The sequence below is a fragment of the Sesamum indicum genome, linkage group LG12 (genome assembly GCF_000512975.1).
Source record: "Sesamum indicum cultivar Zhongzhi No. 13 linkage group LG12, S_indicum_v1.0, whole genome shotgun sequence".
NCBI classification, from domain to species: domain Eukaryota; kingdom Viridiplantae; phylum Streptophyta; class Magnoliopsida; order Lamiales; family Pedaliaceae; genus Sesamum; species Sesamum indicum.
The window spans coordinates 843,301-864,357 of NC_026156.1; the positions used below are offsets into that span (position 1 = coordinate 843,301).

At 33.6% G+C, this 21,057-nt stretch overlaps 3 protein-coding genes and 1 long non-coding RNA gene across 5 annotated transcripts in view; 3 read left to right on the plus strand and 1 right to left on the minus strand.

The window, feature by feature from the left end:
- LOC105174872 lies at positions 2,001–3,270 on the plus strand. Its single transcript, XM_011097103.2, has 2 exons — positions 2,001–2,286; positions 2,425–3,270. Exon 2 carries the CDS (start codon positions 2,450–2,452, stop codon positions 3,047–3,049), a length of 600 nt encoding a protein of 199 aa, XP_011095405.1. The 5' UTR covers positions 2,001–2,286; positions 2,425–2,449; the 3' UTR covers positions 3,050–3,270.
- LOC105174873 (heterodimeric geranylgeranyl pyrophosphate synthase small subunit, chloroplastic-like) lies at positions 6,370–7,683 on the minus strand. The gene has a single exon (XM_011097104.2). The coding sequence runs from the start codon at positions 7,514–7,516 to the stop codon at positions 6,644–6,646; it is 873 nt and encodes a 290-aa protein (XP_011095406.1). The 5' UTR covers positions 7,517–7,683; the 3' UTR covers positions 6,370–6,643.
- Positions 12,857–17,647, plus strand: LOC105174874 (probable beta-1,3-galactosyltransferase 2). Its single transcript, XM_011097105.2, has 11 exons — positions 12,857–13,494; positions 14,408–14,504; positions 14,615–14,679; positions 14,768–14,979; positions 15,090–15,153; positions 15,576–15,648; positions 15,838–15,958; positions 16,174–16,261; positions 16,362–16,487; positions 16,574–16,683; positions 17,027–17,647. The coding sequence occupies exons 1-11, from the start codon at positions 13,382–13,384 to the stop codon at positions 17,173–17,175; spliced, it is 1,218 nt and encodes a 405-aa protein (XP_011095407.1). The 5' UTR covers positions 12,857–13,381; the 3' UTR covers positions 17,176–17,647.
- LOC105174875 overlaps positions 19,361–21,057 on the plus strand; it is a 5,458-nt gene continuing 3,761 nt past the window's right edge. The window contains exons 1-4 of one of the 2 annotated variants that reach the window (XR_002288120.1): positions 19,361–19,491; positions 19,610–19,674; positions 20,360–20,415; positions 20,523–20,575. This is a non-coding gene — a long non-coding RNA (uncharacterized LOC105174875). Of the gene's footprint in view, positions 19,492–19,606; positions 19,675–20,359; positions 20,416–20,522; positions 20,576–21,057 lie in introns of both variants that reach the window. The other variant, XR_848864.2, reaches the window with a different exon arrangement.

Below are 21,057 nucleotides of genomic sequence, written 5' to 3' on the forward strand. Positions count from 1 at the left end.
AATTCAATATAATCAAATTCGACTATTTAATTCACTGATTATATTTTACTTTATTATAATTAAAAGATATTTTTTTAATTAAAAAATTTAATTAAATTTAAAATACAAAATAATTAAATATATATTATTTGAACTAAATATATATGATATAAGGGCAATATTATTCAAAAATTTAATTTTAGGGAGTACGTGTACATTTGTTAGTCTGAGAGAGTAAATATTATATCAAGAATAGTTCAAAGGGACAAAGTATATTTTACCCTACTATAAATACCAAGATTTCAAAATCTTATACGATCAGTTCCAATAAAATTTTATAACGAGGTATTTGGTTCAAAGTTCATAAAAAATATAAATAGTTTTTTTTTTTTTTTGGCATTTTCATAAATGAATTTAGCATATATATAATTATCATAATTTTTTTTATATAACGATATATTCAGTCATTTATTTTAAAGAAAAGAGAAGCTCTTTTCCATGAGGGATTACATCCTCTTTCAATTAATTATTCAACCGCTGATAAATAAATTGGAATGTAAGATGAAATTTTGTTAACGAGTAAGATTCGTACGATTCGGAACTTTTTAGTCCCATTTATTAGAGATTTTTTTAACTATTTTGCTTTTATCTCGAACAACATTAGTTTCATTTTCAAAATGGGACGAGACGATTTTTTGTGATAAAAGGTTAAATGTGCTCTATGCATTGAAGAATGTGATTGGAACCATTCACCAAGCAATACAATATTGTCTAATTGTATTATAGGAATAGTTAATTAATAATTAAGGTGTATAAAATAAATCAATTTATATATAAGTGGTAGGTCCCTCGGAACGTGCCCACCCATCATTACTTTACTTAAATATTGCTACAACCTATTCAACTAAATTGATGACGCTTCTCTTCATCATATGCTTAATTAATTAAAGTTCAAGAACGTATTAATTGCCCCAAATCTTATTTAAATTTATGTTTGAGAGACTTAGAATAGAGTTTTTAATTCAGAAAAAAAAGACAAATGCATGAACTTAGGCGGGAGTTGATACATCAAACATCCTAATATGCATGTAATGTTGGACCAATTTAATTAGCGATCAAATATTAATAATTAATGTGTATTTTTACAAAAATCAATTACCCTTTGAAAAGTAATTATATTAATAAAAATTATGGAGTGTCGGGTGTCATTTTTAATCCTATATATTTCTTTTTTAATAAAAGAAGTTAATGAGTTTCAAGTCTTTAAATTTTGATGATTGCTAAAAACATGTCGCTATCTCATATTTACAAAGGTTGAGAATTCATTATAAGAATATTTCACTCGCTATGATTTATATAAAAAAACTCCAAGAAATCCTTACACAAAATCATAATCAATGTGAGATTGGAATTTCATCGCAACGAGGGAATCAAACTATATAAGAAAGTTCGAGATCAAATCTTCCGTAACTAACATGAGTTTGGCGTGTTATTCAGGCACGTCTTCATGCAATTTAGCCCTACTTAGATGGTTTTATTTGAACGCTCATACACACGTACTATTTTCTGGATATTGATGAAATTCTACTTTAGTATCACTTGTCATATTCATAATTCTTTAAGAATACTTAATTATTAATTTAATTCTATTAATGTGTCAATCGGTATTGATTAAATCACTGTATTGCTCAATTTATTAAAATATTAAGACATTAACCTTTTTTTTTTTAAAAAAAAAAAGAAACTTGTATAGGTGGCCTTCCCTAACGAAGGAGGTGAGAGCCAGGCTGGGAACCATTTCTTTAGCATCATTCCTGATTCCTAATCAAACACTTTCAGGATCCAATTATTTTTTAATTGAGGAAAAAACGTAAAAAGTTGCATCTGAAGAATCTTGTGGCCAATAGTAAGAGTGTGAGTGGAAATAAATATATATATACATACAGAAAAAGAGAAGTTTAATCGCATTTGACCTCTCCCAACAGCGATTTCAGGCTCAGGCATTTCGAAGACGACGAGAAAGATATATATATATATATACATTTAAGATACAAATAAAGACAAGTATTTATGAAATCTTTTTCTCCAGCTAGCGGCCATGTCTCCCTCTCTCTCTCTCTCTGATTGCCATCACTACTCTCCTCTCTCTTCACCCTAAATATTAAGGGCTTATACTTCACCCTTTGCTGCCCACTCTACCAATACACCAAAAACCCTTCGCTCCTTTCACAGATTAGTAGATATATATTGCTCTCTAAGGAAGATCAGAGAGCTTGCTGACAAGAATTCTAGTACTCAGGAAAAAAGGTAATTACATGAATTATTATTAATCTTGTTTGTTTTCTTACATGAGGGCGAAATCTTGATTTGTTTAAGGCCCGTCTGGTAGATTATGAATGGTCAGATTGTTTAATTAATGGTCCTGATCTTTACGAATATATCCAGGGTCTCTTTCATCTGTCAGCTGGGAATGGAGAACAGGTACGGTTTATACAGCCAAGGAAGCAGTGGGTGGACATCCTTAAGGAACGAAGAGTTCCACGAGGAAGATGTTTGGGGAGTGTTCAAGGGGAGAAATAAGGATTCCGATTCCGGGGCCATCATCATGACCTCTTCTTCCAAACAACCCTCTTTCGTTTCCAAACGCCTCCCAACAGCAACCAGAATGATCCCGAAATCCAGCAGCAACAAGAATGATCCTGCAGCCGCCTCCCAAGAACCTAAAGTATTTCAGCACTCCGCTCCTGTAAACATCCCCGATTGGTCCAAAATATACGGGACCATCTCCAGAAACAATACCTCCGGTTCGTGGCTGGATTCCGATTCCGGCGGCGATGGGAATGGGAATGGGCGGAGTAGTTGGGAAAGCGAGGACGACGACGACGACGACAACGACAGGGATGTGATTCCGCCGCACGAATGGATAGCGAGGAAACAGGGCAGAAGCCAAATATCGTCGTTTTCAGTGTGTGAAGGGGCTGGAAGGACACTCAAAGGGAGAGATTTGAGCAGGGTAAGAAATGCTGTCCTGAGGAAAACGGGATTTCTTGAATCAAAACCCGATTATTAACTTTTAGCAGTAGAAGTCGTGAAACATGTGTGTTAAAGCGATTGTAGTTGTGATTGTTGCTGTAAAGTGGTCTCTTCTGTACCCAGTCATTATTTCTTCCTTTCTTCAGGGAATTTCGTGCTGTTCTATTATCACTACATTCTTGTAAATTGATTGATGCCTCCTTTACATTTGAAAGGGATTTTTTCGTGTGGAAGTGGTGAAGGGCTCTTGTTAGGGCATATGTGTAATTTGATAATGGTGGTTTTTCTATTACAATCTACTGTTCTATTTTGTACATCTTAAGTTTAAATTTTAAAATGTAATATTAATTTATAGTAAAAAATTCCAAGTCAGATTAATTCTTTCTTTCTTTCTTTTTTTATGAACACTTTGTGTTTGTATTTATATCGTGAAAAATAAAATTACGATAAACACACATGAAATTATTGTCATTTTATGTATATATTGTATAGAAGTAATAATTGGCGTGGGATCTATTTTGAATTGGGAGGTGAACATGTAAGAACAGTTGTAGATGTGCAGTAGTGTCACATTGATTGTTTTAGTACTAAGATTTAGAAAGCCCCTGTGACAGACGCTTTCTAATTAATAATAGATGTGAGATGTCTTTTATTTGTTTGTTTGTTTTTTATTTCTAATAGATGTAAGATGTATGAATTAACATCTCACTTTTTCAGATTTTAAGGGGAAACAAACACTTTAGTTATACAAACCACCTATCAATCTACACTTTTTTATAATTGAAGTGGATGGTTTTCGTCTCTTGCATTTTTTTTTTTGTGTCATTTTTATTTTTATTTTAAAATTTACTTGTATGTTTGTTTTTTACTTATTGATTCGGGTTCGGTAATCAAGTGATTATGAGGGTAGTTCAGATGGGGTGTTTGAAAATTTAAGGAAAATAAAAAAATCGTTAAGCTCATTTGGTGGTCTCCGACAATAATTTTTTTGGTGTTTAAATTAGTTTTTGAGTGTGAAATATTTGTGGCCCAAATTCCTAAGCTGCTTCGCCCAATTGCTTCAGCCCATTTGCCCTAGCCCAGCCCATCCACCCCACCCGCCTACCCGATTTAACGCTATAACTATCTGCCTTTTCTTTTCTCTGTTAAACTCTAACCCTTTTTTTCGATTCTCTCTCTTGTCATAGATGTATCATTGAACATATTCAATAAAAAACGCGCTTTGAAAAAATTATGATTTTTAATTTAAATGGACGCATTATTTTACCCAAAGAATACATAATTTCACAAGACTAGACATAATATTTCAACCAAAAGACACACTTATCCATTTGGGTGATTGGGCGTTATCAACTATCATTCATGTGTCATGAATTTGTCATGTAGCGCAAGTTGTAATCAATTATTTATAATTTTTTAAGTTGATCAACATAAATTTATTATTATTTTATTAATTTATCATTCACTATTTTTCCAACAAAAGATAAAAGAACAAAAAAGGTTAATAGGAATTAGAAGTGAGTAGTACATTTGTAAAAAGTAGGAACTTGTGAAAGTTTGTGTAATAGAAATCGATATAAGAGTTAGATATTTTAAAAAACAACAAACCAAAAGAATTTTGGTAATGTTTTGAAACTTTTTCAAAAGAAAACAAATGCTACAACACTAAATGCTTTTTCTAAATGGAATGAAAGAAATGCAAATGGAGGACCTTTGTTATAGAAGTTGGAAAAATGTCATTTAATAGACATGTCCGATATCAAAGTTTGCTTGTCGTTCGACTTTTGAGCTTGGGATACGAGAAATGAGGTTGGAACCTTGATTTTGATAAATGCTTGAGTATATATACGGAAAAGCATTCGTACGGACGGCATCTGTCCTCTTAGGCGATGCCAACGCGTGTCCCCCATCCAATATTTTCTGCTGACTTATGTACTTGATAGACTTTGATTGGCCTGGCTCATTCCTAGTCCGTATTGTCATTAGAGTATTTTGAGTCTCTTTTTAACGCATTGGGCTTTATTTATGTTATCCACATCAAGTTCCAATTGAAAATTATAGACATTTGTAAAAGTTTATAACTTTTTATTTGGATAGATACATCATTGCACCCAAATAATATATCATTTTACCATAATTGACACACCATTTCGATGAAAAGTAACATATTATTTCATCAGAATAAACACATCATTCAACCGAACGACACACCACTTCAATGACCGACACTTATTCGGTTGATGATGATTGGGTGTCGTTAGCCATCACGCACGTATTATACTTATTATGTATTGCATATTGAATAAATCGCTTGTTCATGAATTTAATTTGATAAAAAGAAATTTATTTTATAATTCATCATTCACCATTTTTCATAGTACAATCAGCCTCGTGTATAATTTTTTCAAATTATAAAATTAATAATATATTGTTATTTGCACTCTTTGACAGTTTTTCATATCTAAAAGAAAAATTAAAGAATATAATATAAGTAAAAGAGAGAGAGAGAGAAATATGTAACTTGAGATTATAAAAATATAAAAGAAAATCAAGTAAATTGATATAATATACATGAAACCACGTGATCGAGCCAATGACATTTTCGTCTAATAATTAAAAACTAAATTTAAAATTAAAAATTCGAGTCCCATCAAATATGTCTGCATTTATAAACATCCCTATAGTTATATTATTACTGTTTCATTTTTTCTTAAAAAAAAAAAAAAGAAAAAAAGAAGAAGATGGGAGAAAGAAACCACATGATTGGTGTTTGCTAGCTAAGTGGAATCAATGAAGACGACAAAATGAGAATAGGAAAATGGAAAAGTATGTTAAAACTACTTTATAGCTCAGTTATATGATATCTGTAATGCATTTATCGTCTTATAAGTGTATAATTTAAAAAAAAATAATCAATCACATATTAAGTATAATAAATTTTACTCTGTTGATTTGATTCGAATAAGAATTTTTTAAAAGAAAATAAAAAGAGCACAAATCTCATTTTGCAGTTCCAAGTGATTGGTTTAATGCCATCATCTTCACGGAACTCACCTTTATATTATATTATCGGTGTGTGCTTCCTTGTATTTGAAATAGGACAAAGCCCTAATTGTCAACAATTTGACGGAAAAATTGAACTCATTTTGTCGGAAATCTTCATCATCCATGGGTCAAGATATATTTTCAAAATAATATATCGTTTATAAGAATTACTAACAAATAAATAATCAATACAAGCATCATAAATTAAAACATTTAAATATACAATCATCTTAATTAATTACTGTTGGCATTTAATAAGTATGAGCCTCAATAAGTCTGTACGTACTTTAAAATCGTTAAACTAAAAAGGGATTGATATAATAATTTAAGAGCAATATATATATTAAAATGGATACATTTAAAAGTTACACAATATTGATTAAAATCCGTGCAAGCCACCACCTGTAGCTTTGCTGAAAATAGGTTATTCTACCACAAAAATTAGGTATTTTTGGTTGCATCCACATATCACAAGATAAGACGCCGAGCATCAGACATCCACCCCTCCTATGTATCCCAACTTTACAGCCACATTTTCCCGTTTCTTTCCTCCTACGACCGATGATACAAACCGGTTTTCACGGTCCTAACTGATCTGGACCGCGGCGAGGCTCGGCTCAACCAGGCTCGAGATCAGCTCAGTCTTCTTCCCTTGCAAGCTCTCCAGTTCCTTGAGAGCCAATTCTTTAAATTTCTCTATTTTTTCTTCCATGAATCCGGCTTTGTTCTTCCCCTGAATTCCCTGTACCATGCCGGCATAAAGCCCGAATCTTCTCAAACTCTCTATTTCCTCCTCGGCTCCGCCGCCCAATATGGCTCCACAAGCAGCTCCGCAAGCGTGCAGCTCACCTTCCTTTTTCTTACACACGTATTCGATGACATCGTACTCGCTCCCCAATTGGTCCAGCCCCAGTTCTTGGTACTGCCCGTCCACCATCCCCTGTGAGCCAGTCGCCCTCGTGATTTCTACAATCACTCTGAGTATTTTGTCCGGGTTGCTTCGGGCCGGGTCCAGGGACCGAGCCAACAACTCGAGCCCAAACGGAATGATCCCATCTCCCGTCAGGAGCTCGATGTTGGGGTTGTATTTGTGTTGGATTCCGGGCCTGGGCCTGGGCCTGTCCGTCAACGGAAGGTGCTCGTGGGTGTACGCTGCCGCATGCATGAGATGTATAGCAGGCTCACACGCAGCCACGCAGAGAGAAGCGGCGGTGGTCCTTGGTGCGGCGAACGTGAGGTGGTGCATTGGCTCGAAAACGGACTCAGGCGACCTGATGGGGATGGACTTGTTGAGATAGGCGTCGATTTGGGCGTCAATGGAAGCCCAATAAGATTGGGTTGGGGCCGTAGATAGGACGACAGACATGCAAGGGGGGGATGGACGGCGGGGATTTGATGTGAAGAAACTGGTTTTGTGAGTGAAATGGGAGAGGTGAGAGGCCATTTTTGAATTTCTCATGCAGTGAAGGAAGGGGAATTTGAAGTAGGAGGAGGAAAGGGTAGAATAGTAGTTTAAATAGGGGAAATTGGGTGTAGGTGGTCCATGACTATTTGGAAAATAGGATTTGATGGGTAGGGACACTAATACTATAACATTGATATTTGAGTGCCCAATTTATAAAGAAATTGGCTCGCGTGCCTCATGCGTCCTCTTTCCCACTATTTTACTTCACTTCTAAACTCTTCTCTTAGGCTGCATGCATTCGTTCCTGATTTTGCTCGAAATCAACAATTTGAATGAGCGATCTCTCAACAGTTAACTAACTCCACCAAAATCAAGCGTTGGGTTTTTTAGAATAAGACAAGTAAAGTGAGCTTGTCGGGCACGTCCCCAACAACAACCTTTCGACGCTCAAGTTAGGTTGACCGAGGTAAATGTGTACGATTAAAGACGTAGATCGAAAAGGATTAGCATTCATTATCTCGTAATATGGCGTCTTGGAGTATTTATAAGGCTTAGCCGGATACTATTGAAGGGGCCACGTGGCCTTATCCTGCTAGCTTACGTCCACGATCAGACGGCTGGCGTTGCCTGGATCTTCAAGTGGGCAAACGGGTCCGGGTCAATTCTGCTCCGACCTGACTAATAGAAAAGACGCGGATCCCGGATGGAAAGACTAACATGCCCTTGATTAAAGGTATTATAGGCATTTTTCATGTATACCTATCAATTCCCATGAAATTATTTGGATTTCAACCTTCAACTATCATTTTAAATGGATTTCAGATTCAGTTTAAATCAAAGTTAAAAAATTTGAATACAATGTAAGAGTGCAACTCGATTGATGGATTTGAATTTTATGCATTTTAATCACTATCATAAATTCTTTGAATGAATTTAGATAACTTTAAATTCAAAGAATTATAATTCATTCACCTTTGTGTTTGGATTATGTTTTGTCGAACTCCGATGAATTTTAGATTCTTTCTATTTTAAGTCATTTGGAATTTCTTCTTCAAATTTTTCCTCAAATTCAAATATAACATAATTAAGTTTTTTAATATTTTATTTTAAATTCTATTACGTGTCTTAATTTAACATATATATTTTTTATTTTATTTAAAGAAAAATTTTATATATATAGTGTATGTATTATAATGAAATTAAAAGATGCAAAAAAAATTTGAAATAGAGTATTTGATCTGCTTAACTCAAAAAGTCAAACAAATTGGCGAGTACCAATGCCTATTTTTTAAACCAGACACGGTCGAAATTAATGTTATCAGGACTTTTATGGTCCCTATAATTACATATTATATTTCATGTAAAAAATAATATGTCATTGTGTTATGATAAGTATTTTTTTTTTTTAAAATGATCATTACCTAATTATATTAAAGACAATTATGCTCTCATTTCTTAAAATTAAAATTTGATATAATTATACGTAAATCTCATGTGGTTTAAGAAAATTATATCTAGTCACTGATATTTGCTTTCTTCTAATAAATAAATCCCTCTGTTAGTCGAAATTTACCAAAGTTCTTAATATTAACAAAAAATTGATATTTACTCTCGATTGACTTATTACTGTCTTATTGTAGGTTAAATAATTTTTTTTTACAAAACTACCCTTATAATAGTGAAGATATACCTCCTCAATGCCTCAACAAGTGAAGCCGTTTGAAGGTAAAAATAGAATTTTTTTTTTCAATTTTTTTGTTAATATCAGCAAATTCGGTGAAATTTGACTAATAGAGTGACTTATTTGTTAGATGGAAGCAAATCTCAAAAATGTTAGATGTGATTTTCCAAACCACAGAGAACTTACGTGTAATTACACCAAAACTCAGTGAAAGAGAATGCAAAACTTCTGTGTAACGTGACCTTTTTCCGTCTAATTTCACAAAATTCAGATTGTAACTCGACCAAATAATAATAATAATAATATATAAAAATAGATAGATTGAAATAGCAAAATAAAATTTATCCAATAATTTATTAGGATAAGTAGCAGTTAACCCATAGACCCGTTGTTGTGGCAGTAACCTAGACCAGCACGGCGATACTTAGTGTATTTCTTTGACAATCTTGCAATATCCATCATGGGATGATGCGTGGACGGCTGAATTGATTAATTAATATATTTATTTTGACTCAGTCTGCTGCTGACCAGATTTACTACATGTAACGTAGTTTTTGGGGAACTCAATATTTTAATGCTAAATTATTATCTGAAATTAGAATAGTTATAATTGATTTATTTATTAAAATATTAAAAAAAAAAAAAAAAAGTACAAGAGGTCAGCAGGTGATATCAGTTTGAGGCTAGACATGGATTGCAAGTTTGGCCAATATATAATAACCTACTAAATCCAGATTTCTTGACTTTAATCCGTTTCTGTTTCCTATAATCGCTTAGATTAGTCAAATTAATCACCATTCCCTGAATTCAACATTTACTAATATTATTTCATCAGAAGTAGATACCTGTAGACATCTTCTCCCCCAACTTCTTTATTAAGAACAAGACTATAAAACATCCACTAAAACTCAATTATAATTTTTCTTAAACATGTCAATACGAGAACATTGAATAAGGCCTCGTCGATTTTTCATTATTAGGTTGGGCGAACTATTTATTCGAGTTTGATATAGGTGGGTTGAGTTATTCAGCTCAAACAATTTAAATAAATATAGTATAATTAATACAATTTTTTATTTTATTTTTAATCATGTTACCTAATTAACTCATATCACAAAGCAACGAGGACATTAAGTGAATTATATATATGTGTTATGGGTTGCTAATGACGAAGACAAATGTTCTACATTAATCGCCGACAAAGAGCTTGAGTGCTTTATACGTACGAAAACACAATTTTAAGACGAAAAGAATCATAAAGCTGATGTGAAGCAAAAAATCGACATCACCTGTAGCCACATCAATATCACTAATCTAGAAATAAATCAGATGGTTGAAGTTATTATGTTAGGGGGTAGGAGGAGCAGTAGCAGTAGCAGTAGCAGTAAAGGCACGCAAACTTGACTACTAAACAACCAAACCAATACCAACCACTCTCAAAGTCGCACAAGTTTTAATGCATGTGTTAATACTTTGACCCCCAAATATACATCAAAATCACGCCTTCCTCTACTCTTCTCTACTTTGGGCCTTCCCCTTAATTTGGATTCACAGATTTGATTCTTGTCAATTTAAAATTTATAGTTAAAATTCATCTAATTCGTTTATATCGTAAAATAAATGCTCAATTGATATGGATTTTAAGCCTATTTATAATGGGCTTAAAGTTCACCTAATAAACTAGTCATCTTAAATCACTTCGACATGCTATAAAAACGTTGGCAAAATGAATTTGAAATCTTCGCACAAATTTCTTATTATTTTTATATATTTTTGTGTTTGTAAATAGATAAATATAATATATACATATATATGTAATTAATTTTTATTATTTTGTAATTAGGATAAGTTTATATGTATATAAGAAATAGGAGTTTGGTGAGGCGTAGGGCACAGCACACCAACTGGAAGCAAGCCATCAAATGCAGGTGTTGAAGAACAACTACCTACTCACCACCTAATAATAAAGAAATAAGGGGGAGAGAGGAATATAGGGTACGGGTATTTGTCGTGTATGGCGGCACCACCATATGTAGCATGTCCCACGCCGAGGCCTGCTACTCGTACCTTTCCATTATTCTGATTTTATTTTATTTTTTATTATATAACTCTGAAATATTAATCGATTAATTCTTTGTTTCAATTTCATTTATTAAGTATGATATATATCGAATTTAATGTAGTTTCTTTTTTAATTTTGATATAGGCCCATTTTCTATATTGATTGAAAATTAAGTCTCTAAAAGATATTAATTTTACTAGCGTGACGCCTTTTTATAACAAAAAATCATAAAATTCATATATAATCGGAATATATCAGATCGAAATATTAAAAAGACTAAAATACCTCCTCCTAAAAACAAAATACCCAAAGAGACTTAAAGATCTCTGTGTGTTTTCATCCTAATCTATCCTAAACACTAGACCGTTGCTTCTATACCCAGATAAGTGATACATTTGACCCTATAAATACACTTAATTATTTCAAACATGAATACGTTATTTATTCAATTAACTCCAATATATACTATTTTTTTTGTCGACTTCACGATATTTTTGTTGGTACTATCCAACAAACTTGATGAATTATTATTAATTATTATTTTTAATCTTGTAAATTCACATGTTATGCCCAATTGTAGAATTCTTATGACAGAAGTGGCAATGAATTATGACGATATTCTCAAATTAAAAAAGAGAAAAAAAAAACAACTCATTATTGCAGAACGTAGATGTAATAATGTATGAGTATGAGGTGTAAAAATTTGATGATTGAGAAGAGAGGCACGTTCTTCACACGTGCACCATGTGTGATTAATTTCCAGATTTGAGACACACACTGCTGTATCATCTATCTATCTATCTATTTTTCTTTTTACACAGACAGCAAACCCATATCTCACATAATCCAATTATTGGAAATTACGACAATTAATTAATGATTAATTCCTAGTATTCGCTCACTAATACGTCTACTGAGCTCTAAGTGGATTCCATTCTAACAAACCCAAAGACTCCCATCACCACTTTCTCAAAGATATAATTGGAAACAAACAGTTTTTTTTCCTTCTTTTAGACAGGAATATACATAATTATTGTATTATATTTCACCTAATGTCGATAATAAAGTTATTTGTGATAATCGTTAAGTTTAGTAATTTCAATTTTTAAAAATTATAGTTAGAGATCATTTATAAATTTCGATAATAGTTATCTAACGAGACATAAAATCGATATCCATTTATCTGGAATGATTCTTACATATCTTTCAAGTCATGCACATAAATAAACACGACTCGAGTAAAAAGAATTATATAGGGTTTATTTATCATAGCAATTTTACAATCTTTAAGGATGTTATGGTCATTTAATAAATAATTGCGGATTTGATGTCACAATCTTTTTATAATATAAAATAAATTATGATTAATCTATGAAAAAGTAAATAAGTATTTTACTTTGCTCTGACACAAAAGTAATAAAAAGCAATTTTCTTTTGAAATTAGAGAAAATAATTTATACAAGAAGAGGAAGAGAAATATTTTATTTAAAAAAAAAAAAAAAGAAACAGGCGTAGTCAGACAGTTCACCGACAATTTAGCAGAGGCACGAGGAGGGAGGTTTTGTTAAGGCACAGTGCATTATGTTTAATTTTTTATACCTTGAAATTAAAAAAAAAAAAAGAAATAAAAAAAAAAGACATGGAACAGAGTGCAGTTGGGTGGGCGGTGGGTCTATTCTATTCTTCTCAAATTCCACACCCCTCCACTCCTACTTCATCTTCTTCTTCAATTCTTCTCTTCTACCATCTCAGATTCCACCGTATTACAAGTTCGCCGTCGCTGATTAAAGAGCCCATTTTTCCTGTTTATATATACGGATAGTAATACTTCATTAGTACTTCCGGGAGCCATTTGCAGAGCTCCTGAATGCTCGGCTAAACAGTTCCGTTTCGTCCGTCTCTGTTCTGATCTCTCCCATTGTTCTTTCTTGTGAGAATAAGACAGTGATATTGCGCTGTGTGTGTAGTGGATGTAATTGCTGCGATATTCAGTGTTTTGTTGTGATCTTTGTGTTCCTGATTTGGGTTATCAGCACTTTTCAGATTTGTGGTTGTGTCAAGTGAAAATTTTGAGCTTCTGGATCCGTTTCTGAGTTGATTTGCTCAGCTTCCTTGAAATTTGAGATGGGTTTTGCTTAAGTTGAGCAGTTGAGGGAATTAACTCGAAAAGGGCAAGATGTCTTGGAAGAGCAGAGGATTGGAGTCAACTTCGAAGAATGTTGTTTCGAGAAAACTCACTTTTCTTCTTTGTATTGGTTGCTTCTGCGCTGGGATGCTCTTCACCGACAGGTTTGTTCTTTGTGGATTTCATCTCAATTTTGAGCGAATTTTTGTTAGTGCATATTTGGGTTGTAGAGTTTTAGGTTTATGGGGTGTTTGCTGGTAATCGACATATATGAATGGCAATGATGGCCAAATTATAAAGAAATCATGACCATACTCGGTTATCAAGGCACTTTGAATGCTTTTTGATCCAATCATTAAGTATGAATACTCTTTAAAGTATTACATAGTGCTGCACTTGCTGCCAATGATGGACGGAGCTAAAAGTTAATATATATACAGGAATTTGGTTTGATTTATTTGATTAAATCTTTTCGTCCTCCTTAGGCTGTTAAGAAATCTTGGAAATTAACTCGGTCAAGTTATAGTGGTGAATCTTTTGATACAGCGATAGGAGAGATACAGTTACAGGGGGAATGACTCACTATCTGAGATTGCTACTAATTTAAGAGCACGTAGATGCTGTTAGGGTAATTACTCTTAAGTTACAGCTGTTCGCTTGAGATTGAAGATCTTGATTACAATTTGGGCGCTTGTTCAGCTGCATTTTGATTTTATTCTTGTTCGGACCAGAAGTTGCATTTGTAAATTAATACTTTAACATGAAGTCATCATTTTCATGCTAACGGTCTAATGGATTGGATTTGCTGGAGTCTTCATTGCAACTTAGAACAATTTAGAGTCTATCTATACTAGATATGGATTGAGTATATAAGGAAATTAATAGGAATACTTGCATTTACCTTATAATTTTCCTGCACCTCATTTTTGGAAGTACTAGTATTGTTTCATCATACTTTCAAAGCATTTCTGCTGACTAAACATGGCAAAATTTTCTAACGCAATTCAAGATTTGGTTTACGATATTGTAAAGCTTCTTATACATCCGTCTTTGACTGTTTTGATTTATTGCTGACAGGATGTGGGCAGTGCCAGAAGCTAAAGATATATCACGGTCCACAGGAATTGAAGATGAAAAACTTCAGTTAGTTTCAGATGGTTGTGGTCCAAAACTTGTGAGTAATTTGCTATCACTAATTGAACCTCACCCCCATTCTAAATTCCAAGTTTTCATTATTTGTTTAGAGAATAATGCATTTTCTTACATCAATTTTCAATTTGTCAGAAAGGTGTAAAAGGTGAAGCCAAGGAGATATTAGGTGAAGTGTCAAAGACACCTGATGCTATACAGTAAGCCCTTCAAGGCCAATGATGTTTATTTCATTAAATTCAGCAATAGCTTTAGTTGCATAACTCATAGCCCACCTTCAAAGTGCAGGACTCTGGATAAAACAATTTCAAATTTGGAAATGGAGCTAGCTGCAGCAAGGGCTGTACAGGATTCCTTACTTAGCGGTTCCCCAATATCTGAAGACCTGAAGTTACCTGAATTGACCAAAAAAAGAAAATACTTGATGGTAGTGGGGATAAACACTGCTTTTAGCAGTCGAAAGAGAAGAGACTCTGTACGTGCTACTTGGATGCCACAAGGTGCTTCATCTTTAATATATCGTTCCCATCTCACAAAGTTTCCGAGGATATCATATTGGGTTGGTGTAGTTATTCCTAATTCATTATTCACATTCTATTGGGCAATGCAGGTGATAAACGCAAAAAGCTCGAGGAAGAAAAGGGCATTATAATTCGATTTGTAATTGGTCATAGGTAAAATGAACAAATATTTATTGTGGCGTTAAACAATTATTTAGCAACTGATCTTTCTTGTGCGACCTTCTGTCAGTTGTGACCTCTGTGTGAAGTTATTATTGATCAATATCAGTTATATATCAGTATATTATTGCAAATTTATCCTTCAGATAATCATCACTTAGACTTGGTTTTTCCATTGTTCAAATCTTCTTTTTTTGCACTATTCCTCTGGGTTCTGCTTTATGTAATTTAATGCGCTGAATTTGTTAAGAAATAGTTATCTTATCGTGAAAGAGCTTCTGAACATGCATAAATTTCATTTTGCAACCTTATCTCTGGAAACTTTCCCAGAGCGTCCTAACTCATTCATACACATGCAATCTGACAACGAATGATTGCTAATTTTCACCTTTATACATTTGGTTTCTACTCTCCAGTGCAACATCAGGTGGCATTCTTGATAGAGCTATTGAAGCAGAAGATAGGAAACACGGAGATTTTTTGAGACTGGTAATTTCATTCTGCTAACAAGCTATTATTCTTTCCTGAAATTACAGTCAGAGTATACATCATCTGGACATCTGTCAGTTGATATATGTTGTTTCTGCATGTTCCTTCTATGCAATCTACTACTACAATAACTATGATTGAGGTATTGTGCAATTCATTATCCTTTCTTATTAATACATTTTTATACAGGAACATGTTGAAGGATACCTTGAGCTATCAGCAAAGACAAAGACGTATTTTACCACTGCTGTTCAACTTTGGGATGCGGATTTCTATGTCAAAGTTGATGATGATGTGCATGTAAACATAGGTATGAAGCAAATATTATAATCAAACAATGTGCTTGAATGACATACTTGTAAATCAGAAGGAAGAACCTGCTTTGTTGTGTAAGGGTAAACAAGTTTGGTCTTGTGAAAAATAATGAGGTTCGGATGAGGAGCAACATGGTGTTTGAAATGCTTCTAAAGTAGTTTATTGTAAGACATTCTCCTCAATGTTGTCATCTTATGATGTTTGGAGCAGCAACATTGGGAGCAACTCTGGCTAGGCATCGTTCAAAACCAAGGGTGTATATAGGATGCATGAAATCTGGTCCAGTCCTGGCTCAAAAGTAAGCAAGTTTCTTGCAATGATTCTTTCAGCTTTACTTCTATCCCCAAAGTTCTTGTTTCCTTCCCTTAAATGAACCCGGTTTGGCATTCTACTGACAGGGGAGTAAGATATCATGAACCTGAGTACTGGAAATTTGGCGAGCATGGAAACAAGTATTTTCGTCATGCTACCGGGCAATTATATGCTATTTCGAAAGACTTGGCTACATATATATCAATTAACCAGTGAGTGTTCGCCTTGGCTTGTTTTTCTCTCTGTATTTATCTAAAACCTAAATCACCATCCTGACATGCAATTTTCATTGTGGTAGGCACGTTCTTCACAAATATGCTAACGAGGATGTCTCACTTGGATCTTGGTTCATTGGATTGGATGTGGAGCATATAGACGACCGCAGACTATGTTGTGGAACACCTCCTGGTAACATCTTTTTGCTAAGCCAAACCTGCAAACCAATAACCTCATTCACTAGAAAATATATTTTTAAAACACTGATAAATACGAAACAAGAGGTACCTTTCAGGTTCTCTAGGTATTCCAAGTTTATGCAAAATTTATCGCTTTTTAGGTGATTGAAATTTCAAACCTCCATTCTTCTGCTTCTTAAGCCACTGAAATTTGGACCTAAGAGATTATAAGATGTGAAAAAACAGCATCAGAGTAGCTAGTGGAAGTTTATGTATAAGTTGTAAACAGGTGCTCGAACAATGTCAAGAAGTAACATATACTCTTCTTAGTTATGCCGATGAAATTGCAATTGCAGATTGTGAGTGGAAGGCCCAGGCTGGCAACATCTGTGTTGCTTCATTCGACTGGAGCTGCAGTGGAATTTGCAATTCTGCTGATAGGATTAAAGAGGTGCACCGCAGATGTGGAGAAGGAGAAACTGTTCTATGGAATTCTGCTTTCTGATTAAACTAACATTTCTTGTAATCACTGGCGCTATGGCTGACAAAGTTGAGAATTCTCCAACCGTGCAGCTTTCCTATACTGCTACGATCTTGTCCTACCTCAGGACAATGCTACGAGGGCTGCTAGGACTTTGCTTGTTTTACATCATTTGCTGGTGTAAATATACCTGTAATATATGGACGAGGAAGGTGGGAGAAAAGTGGCAGTAAAAATCTGCTCCGTTTTAGCTGAGGAGATAGATGATTGTAGCAACTATACATAGAAAATTAGGAATACCATCATGTGCTGCTGTGAAACTCAATAAGTTTGGAATTTTTGTGGGAAGTTTATGACACGGTTTCATATCCAATATATTAAGGATGAGGATACCACGTTGTATAAGGAGGTACAAAAATCCTTGCAGTCCTTATGGAATGGACATCTTTTAGCTTCTGCCTTTTACTTTGAAGTCACAGTAATTTTGAGTTGTTTCTGATGGTGTTGATTTGAAAAGCGTCATCTTTTTCCTTTTTCAATAAATTATAGATTTTAGAAAATGCAGGCCACGTCTACAAATGATTGATTGAAAAATAAAGAAAGATAGGGTGAGTTACATTAGGTTGAAGCAATCAATGTTTCCCACCCAACTCCAATTAATTCATAACTATACATATATACTATGTTCAATTTCTTTATTTTACTCTTTTGCCCTTCAATTAAGATTGGAAATCAACTAAAGAAAATAAAATCGGACTCCATCCATTTAATTATGACAACATATACCTCCTACCACTATGATATTAAAATTCAATTTGAATAATTAAGATACTGGACCCCACTTTTAATCTTTAAAATCTCATTTTTTCGATGTTGAACATGGGAATGAATTGTTGTAATAATGTCCATGAATACGCAGGTATTAGCTTACTTGTCAATGCCAGTTTTTGTACTTAGCCTGTAAGGGTGATCAACTGAACATTTACATGGATGGAAAATTCTAATCATTTAATTATAGAAATTTCTAAACATAATAGTAAGTTTTACTTGTAAAAAAAAGCAAAACATGTTTTATCTTTCATATAAGCGATGAACTATGTAACTTTAAGTGTGTGATATTTGCATTTTGGTACAGTGGTTATATGAGTGGACTTAAATTTTTGTTTATTTTGAGTTGTTCGATTAAAAGAAGGTGTTTGGCTAAGCTTATAAGCTTCTAATAGTATCGTGCCCGTTTTAGTTATTATGTCAAACACCCTAACATCTTATAAGTTTTAATATCTTATTTTATTCAAACACTTTAGGAGTTTATTTTTAAAATAAAATCCAACATCTTATAATCTCCTAAAATATCTTATAAGATGTTTTAAAAAAGTTTAGCCAAATCCCCTCTAAACAGGAGATAGGATAAATTTGATTATAATAATTAAAAAAACTCAAAATTAACTAAAACGCATTTACTTTGCACAATTAATAAAGTAAATCTGGGACTTATACTTTACAAACATTGAATCAAAGATAAAGGACAAAATTACCGACATTGCCCATTCAGCCCATGTATGTTTGTAAGCCCAATTTAGCCCACTATATTGCTAACCCAATTTCTTCCGACATAGACAACTCTTTTTTATATTCTTCTAAGGGATAAATGCAAATTACCCTTTGAAATATTAAAATAGCGCAAGAAACTTCTTTTATAAAAAAAAAATGGCATAAAACCTCCCAATCTTTTAATCAAAAAGCATATCATCCCTTTTGACTGGGCAGTGTAGTTCACTCGTTCATTTTACGATTGGTTCATCTATTTTGATTTAGTAATTAGGAGTAAAAATAATCATTTGCAAATCAAAATAGCTAAATCTTTCGTAAAAATGGGCGAGTGAATTATGTTGCCCAGCGGAGGAGGTATATCTTTACGTGTTAATGCATCTGAAGAGGTATATTTTTACCGTTATAAGGATAGTTTAGTACGAAAAAAATTATTTGACCTATTATAAGTTAGTAATCAGTAAATTAATGATAAATATCAATTCTCATTCAATTTTTTTGTTAGTATCGATAAATGAATTTTGACTGACGAAAAAATTTATTTATTAGATGAAAATAAATTTTTAGGAATGCTAAATATAAGTTTTTAAATCATAAAAAAATTATATATAATTATAATAAATTTTAGAAGAAAAAAGTGTAATTATGGATAATAGATATGATATAATTGAGCTTTTGTTTTTTTATGAGTTGGGGGGGGTTATGAGGGGATAAAATCAGAAAAGAGAGACACACGCGAATTATTGCTCCATTATACGCTACTCCCCCCTCTCTCACTCCTTCTCTTCTCTGGTAAGCTCTCTCTCTCTCTCTCTCTCTCTCTCTCTCTTTTCCTTTTACGTATACGGGTTTTCTTTTTATTCTGCTCCAATTGTGGAGCCTAAATTTCGTTTCCTTTCGTTTCTAGCAGCGAATCCTTGATTTCTATCGACGGCATCATGGCCAAGAGCTCCTTCAAGTTGGAACACCCTCTTGGTATTATCACCATAGGCCGATTGTTGATGGCCTACCCTTAATTTTCGTCTGATTGTGGTTTTATTGCGTTGAATTGATCGGTGCTTCCTTTGGTTTTGAGATTTTGCTATGATTGCGACTGTTAAATTGATGTTTGTCAGGACTTTTATGATCTAGATTGTTGGTGCTTTGTGTTTGTGTTTGTGTGTGAGGGAGAGAGAGAAAGAGAGGTAGAGGGAGTGAGCGGTTGCTTATTGTCTTATCTTGTTGTTGTTGGGTGTGACGTGGTATATGATAATCTGATCGTGTCTCAATTTGTGAGGATTGACTCCCTATTAGGTTTTTATTATGATGAACCGGAATAGAAGTGACCTATGGGCAATTTTCTTTTTGTTAGCTTGGAGTTGGTTTCTGTATTGTTTTATAGATGTTTTACTATCATGCGAAAGATGGGTGGGAGTGAAGCGGTGCAAAACCTTATCTGATTGTAATTTTTGGCTTTGGCTTTATTTCTGAGTCTTTACTAAATTTAATTCTCTGTAAAAGGTAAAGTTGTATTTCATATACATTCTTCATGGAAGGAATAGTTTTGCCACAATGACTATTTTAGTTATGTTAGCACATCTTGATTTGCTTCGCTGTATGTTTGTACAATATAATCTTTTGTTGGTTTTTTGGGGTTTGATCAGACTGTTTCATATTTCAGAGAGGCGACAGGCTGAAGCTGCTCGAATCAGGGAGAAATACCCTGACAGAATTCCGGTATCAAAAAAGTCAAATTTGGTTTATGAGTGCCTTTTTTGTTTTAATTAATTTGATATTTTGCCCCTCTCACCAACTGACGTGCAATATCTATTTCTGTGATGCAGGTTATTGTGGAGAAGGCCGAGAGGAGTGACATACCTGACATCGACAAGAAAAAGTCAGTAACCTTATTCATCTTCTAGCACTTAGTCCTTATAATATTTAGTTGGGGGTTGACATACATTGTTCTGTTTTATGTTTCTTTGAGAAAGTTTAATGCACTGTGCTTTTCTATAAGTCTGTACATTTTAGCAATATGTTCTAGTTTTCTTTGAGAAAGTTCCTCTGCTATGTGCTCTTTTATTAGTTTGTATTTCAGCAATATGTTTTTTATATATGCCTAAACATTGATTTACAAAATTTTGAAACTCAAGTATCCTAAGAATTCCCTGAAATCTGCTAGCAACAGGATGTAGTTTCAGTGGATGTTTACCCATCTGTAATATTTTCTGGTACCTTCATTTTCATTTATGTTGGAAGATAAAGCAATGTTCTTTTTCTTTCTTTTCTCTTTGGGTTGTTAAAAAATGCAGATGGCCAGCTCTTTGTTCCTAATTAGTTGTAGTCTCATACCAATGTTTGATATTGACAAAATTGCAG

Bases quoted from the DNA above. Each gene is read 5' to 3' on its own strand.
- LOC105174872 (XM_011097103.2), top strand. From the start codon at position 2,450: ATGGAGAACAGGTACGGTTTATACAGCCAAGGAAGCAGTGGGTGGACA.
- LOC105174874 (XM_011097105.2), top strand. From the start codon at position 13,382: ATGTCTTGGAAGAGCAGAGGATTGGAGTCAACTTCGAAGAATGTTGTT. The intron at 15,649-15,837 runs GTAATTTCATTC...ATTTTTATACAG, and splicing joins ACGGAGATTTTTTGAGACTG to GAACATGTTGAAGGATACCT. The intron at 15,959-16,173 runs GTATGAAGCAAA...TGTTTGGAGCAG, and splicing joins TGATGTGCATGTAAACATAG to CAACATTGGGAGCAACTCTG.
- LOC105174873 (XM_011097104.2), bottom strand. From the start codon at position 7,516: ATGAGAAATTCAAAAATGGCCTCTCACCTCTCCCATTTCACTCACAAA.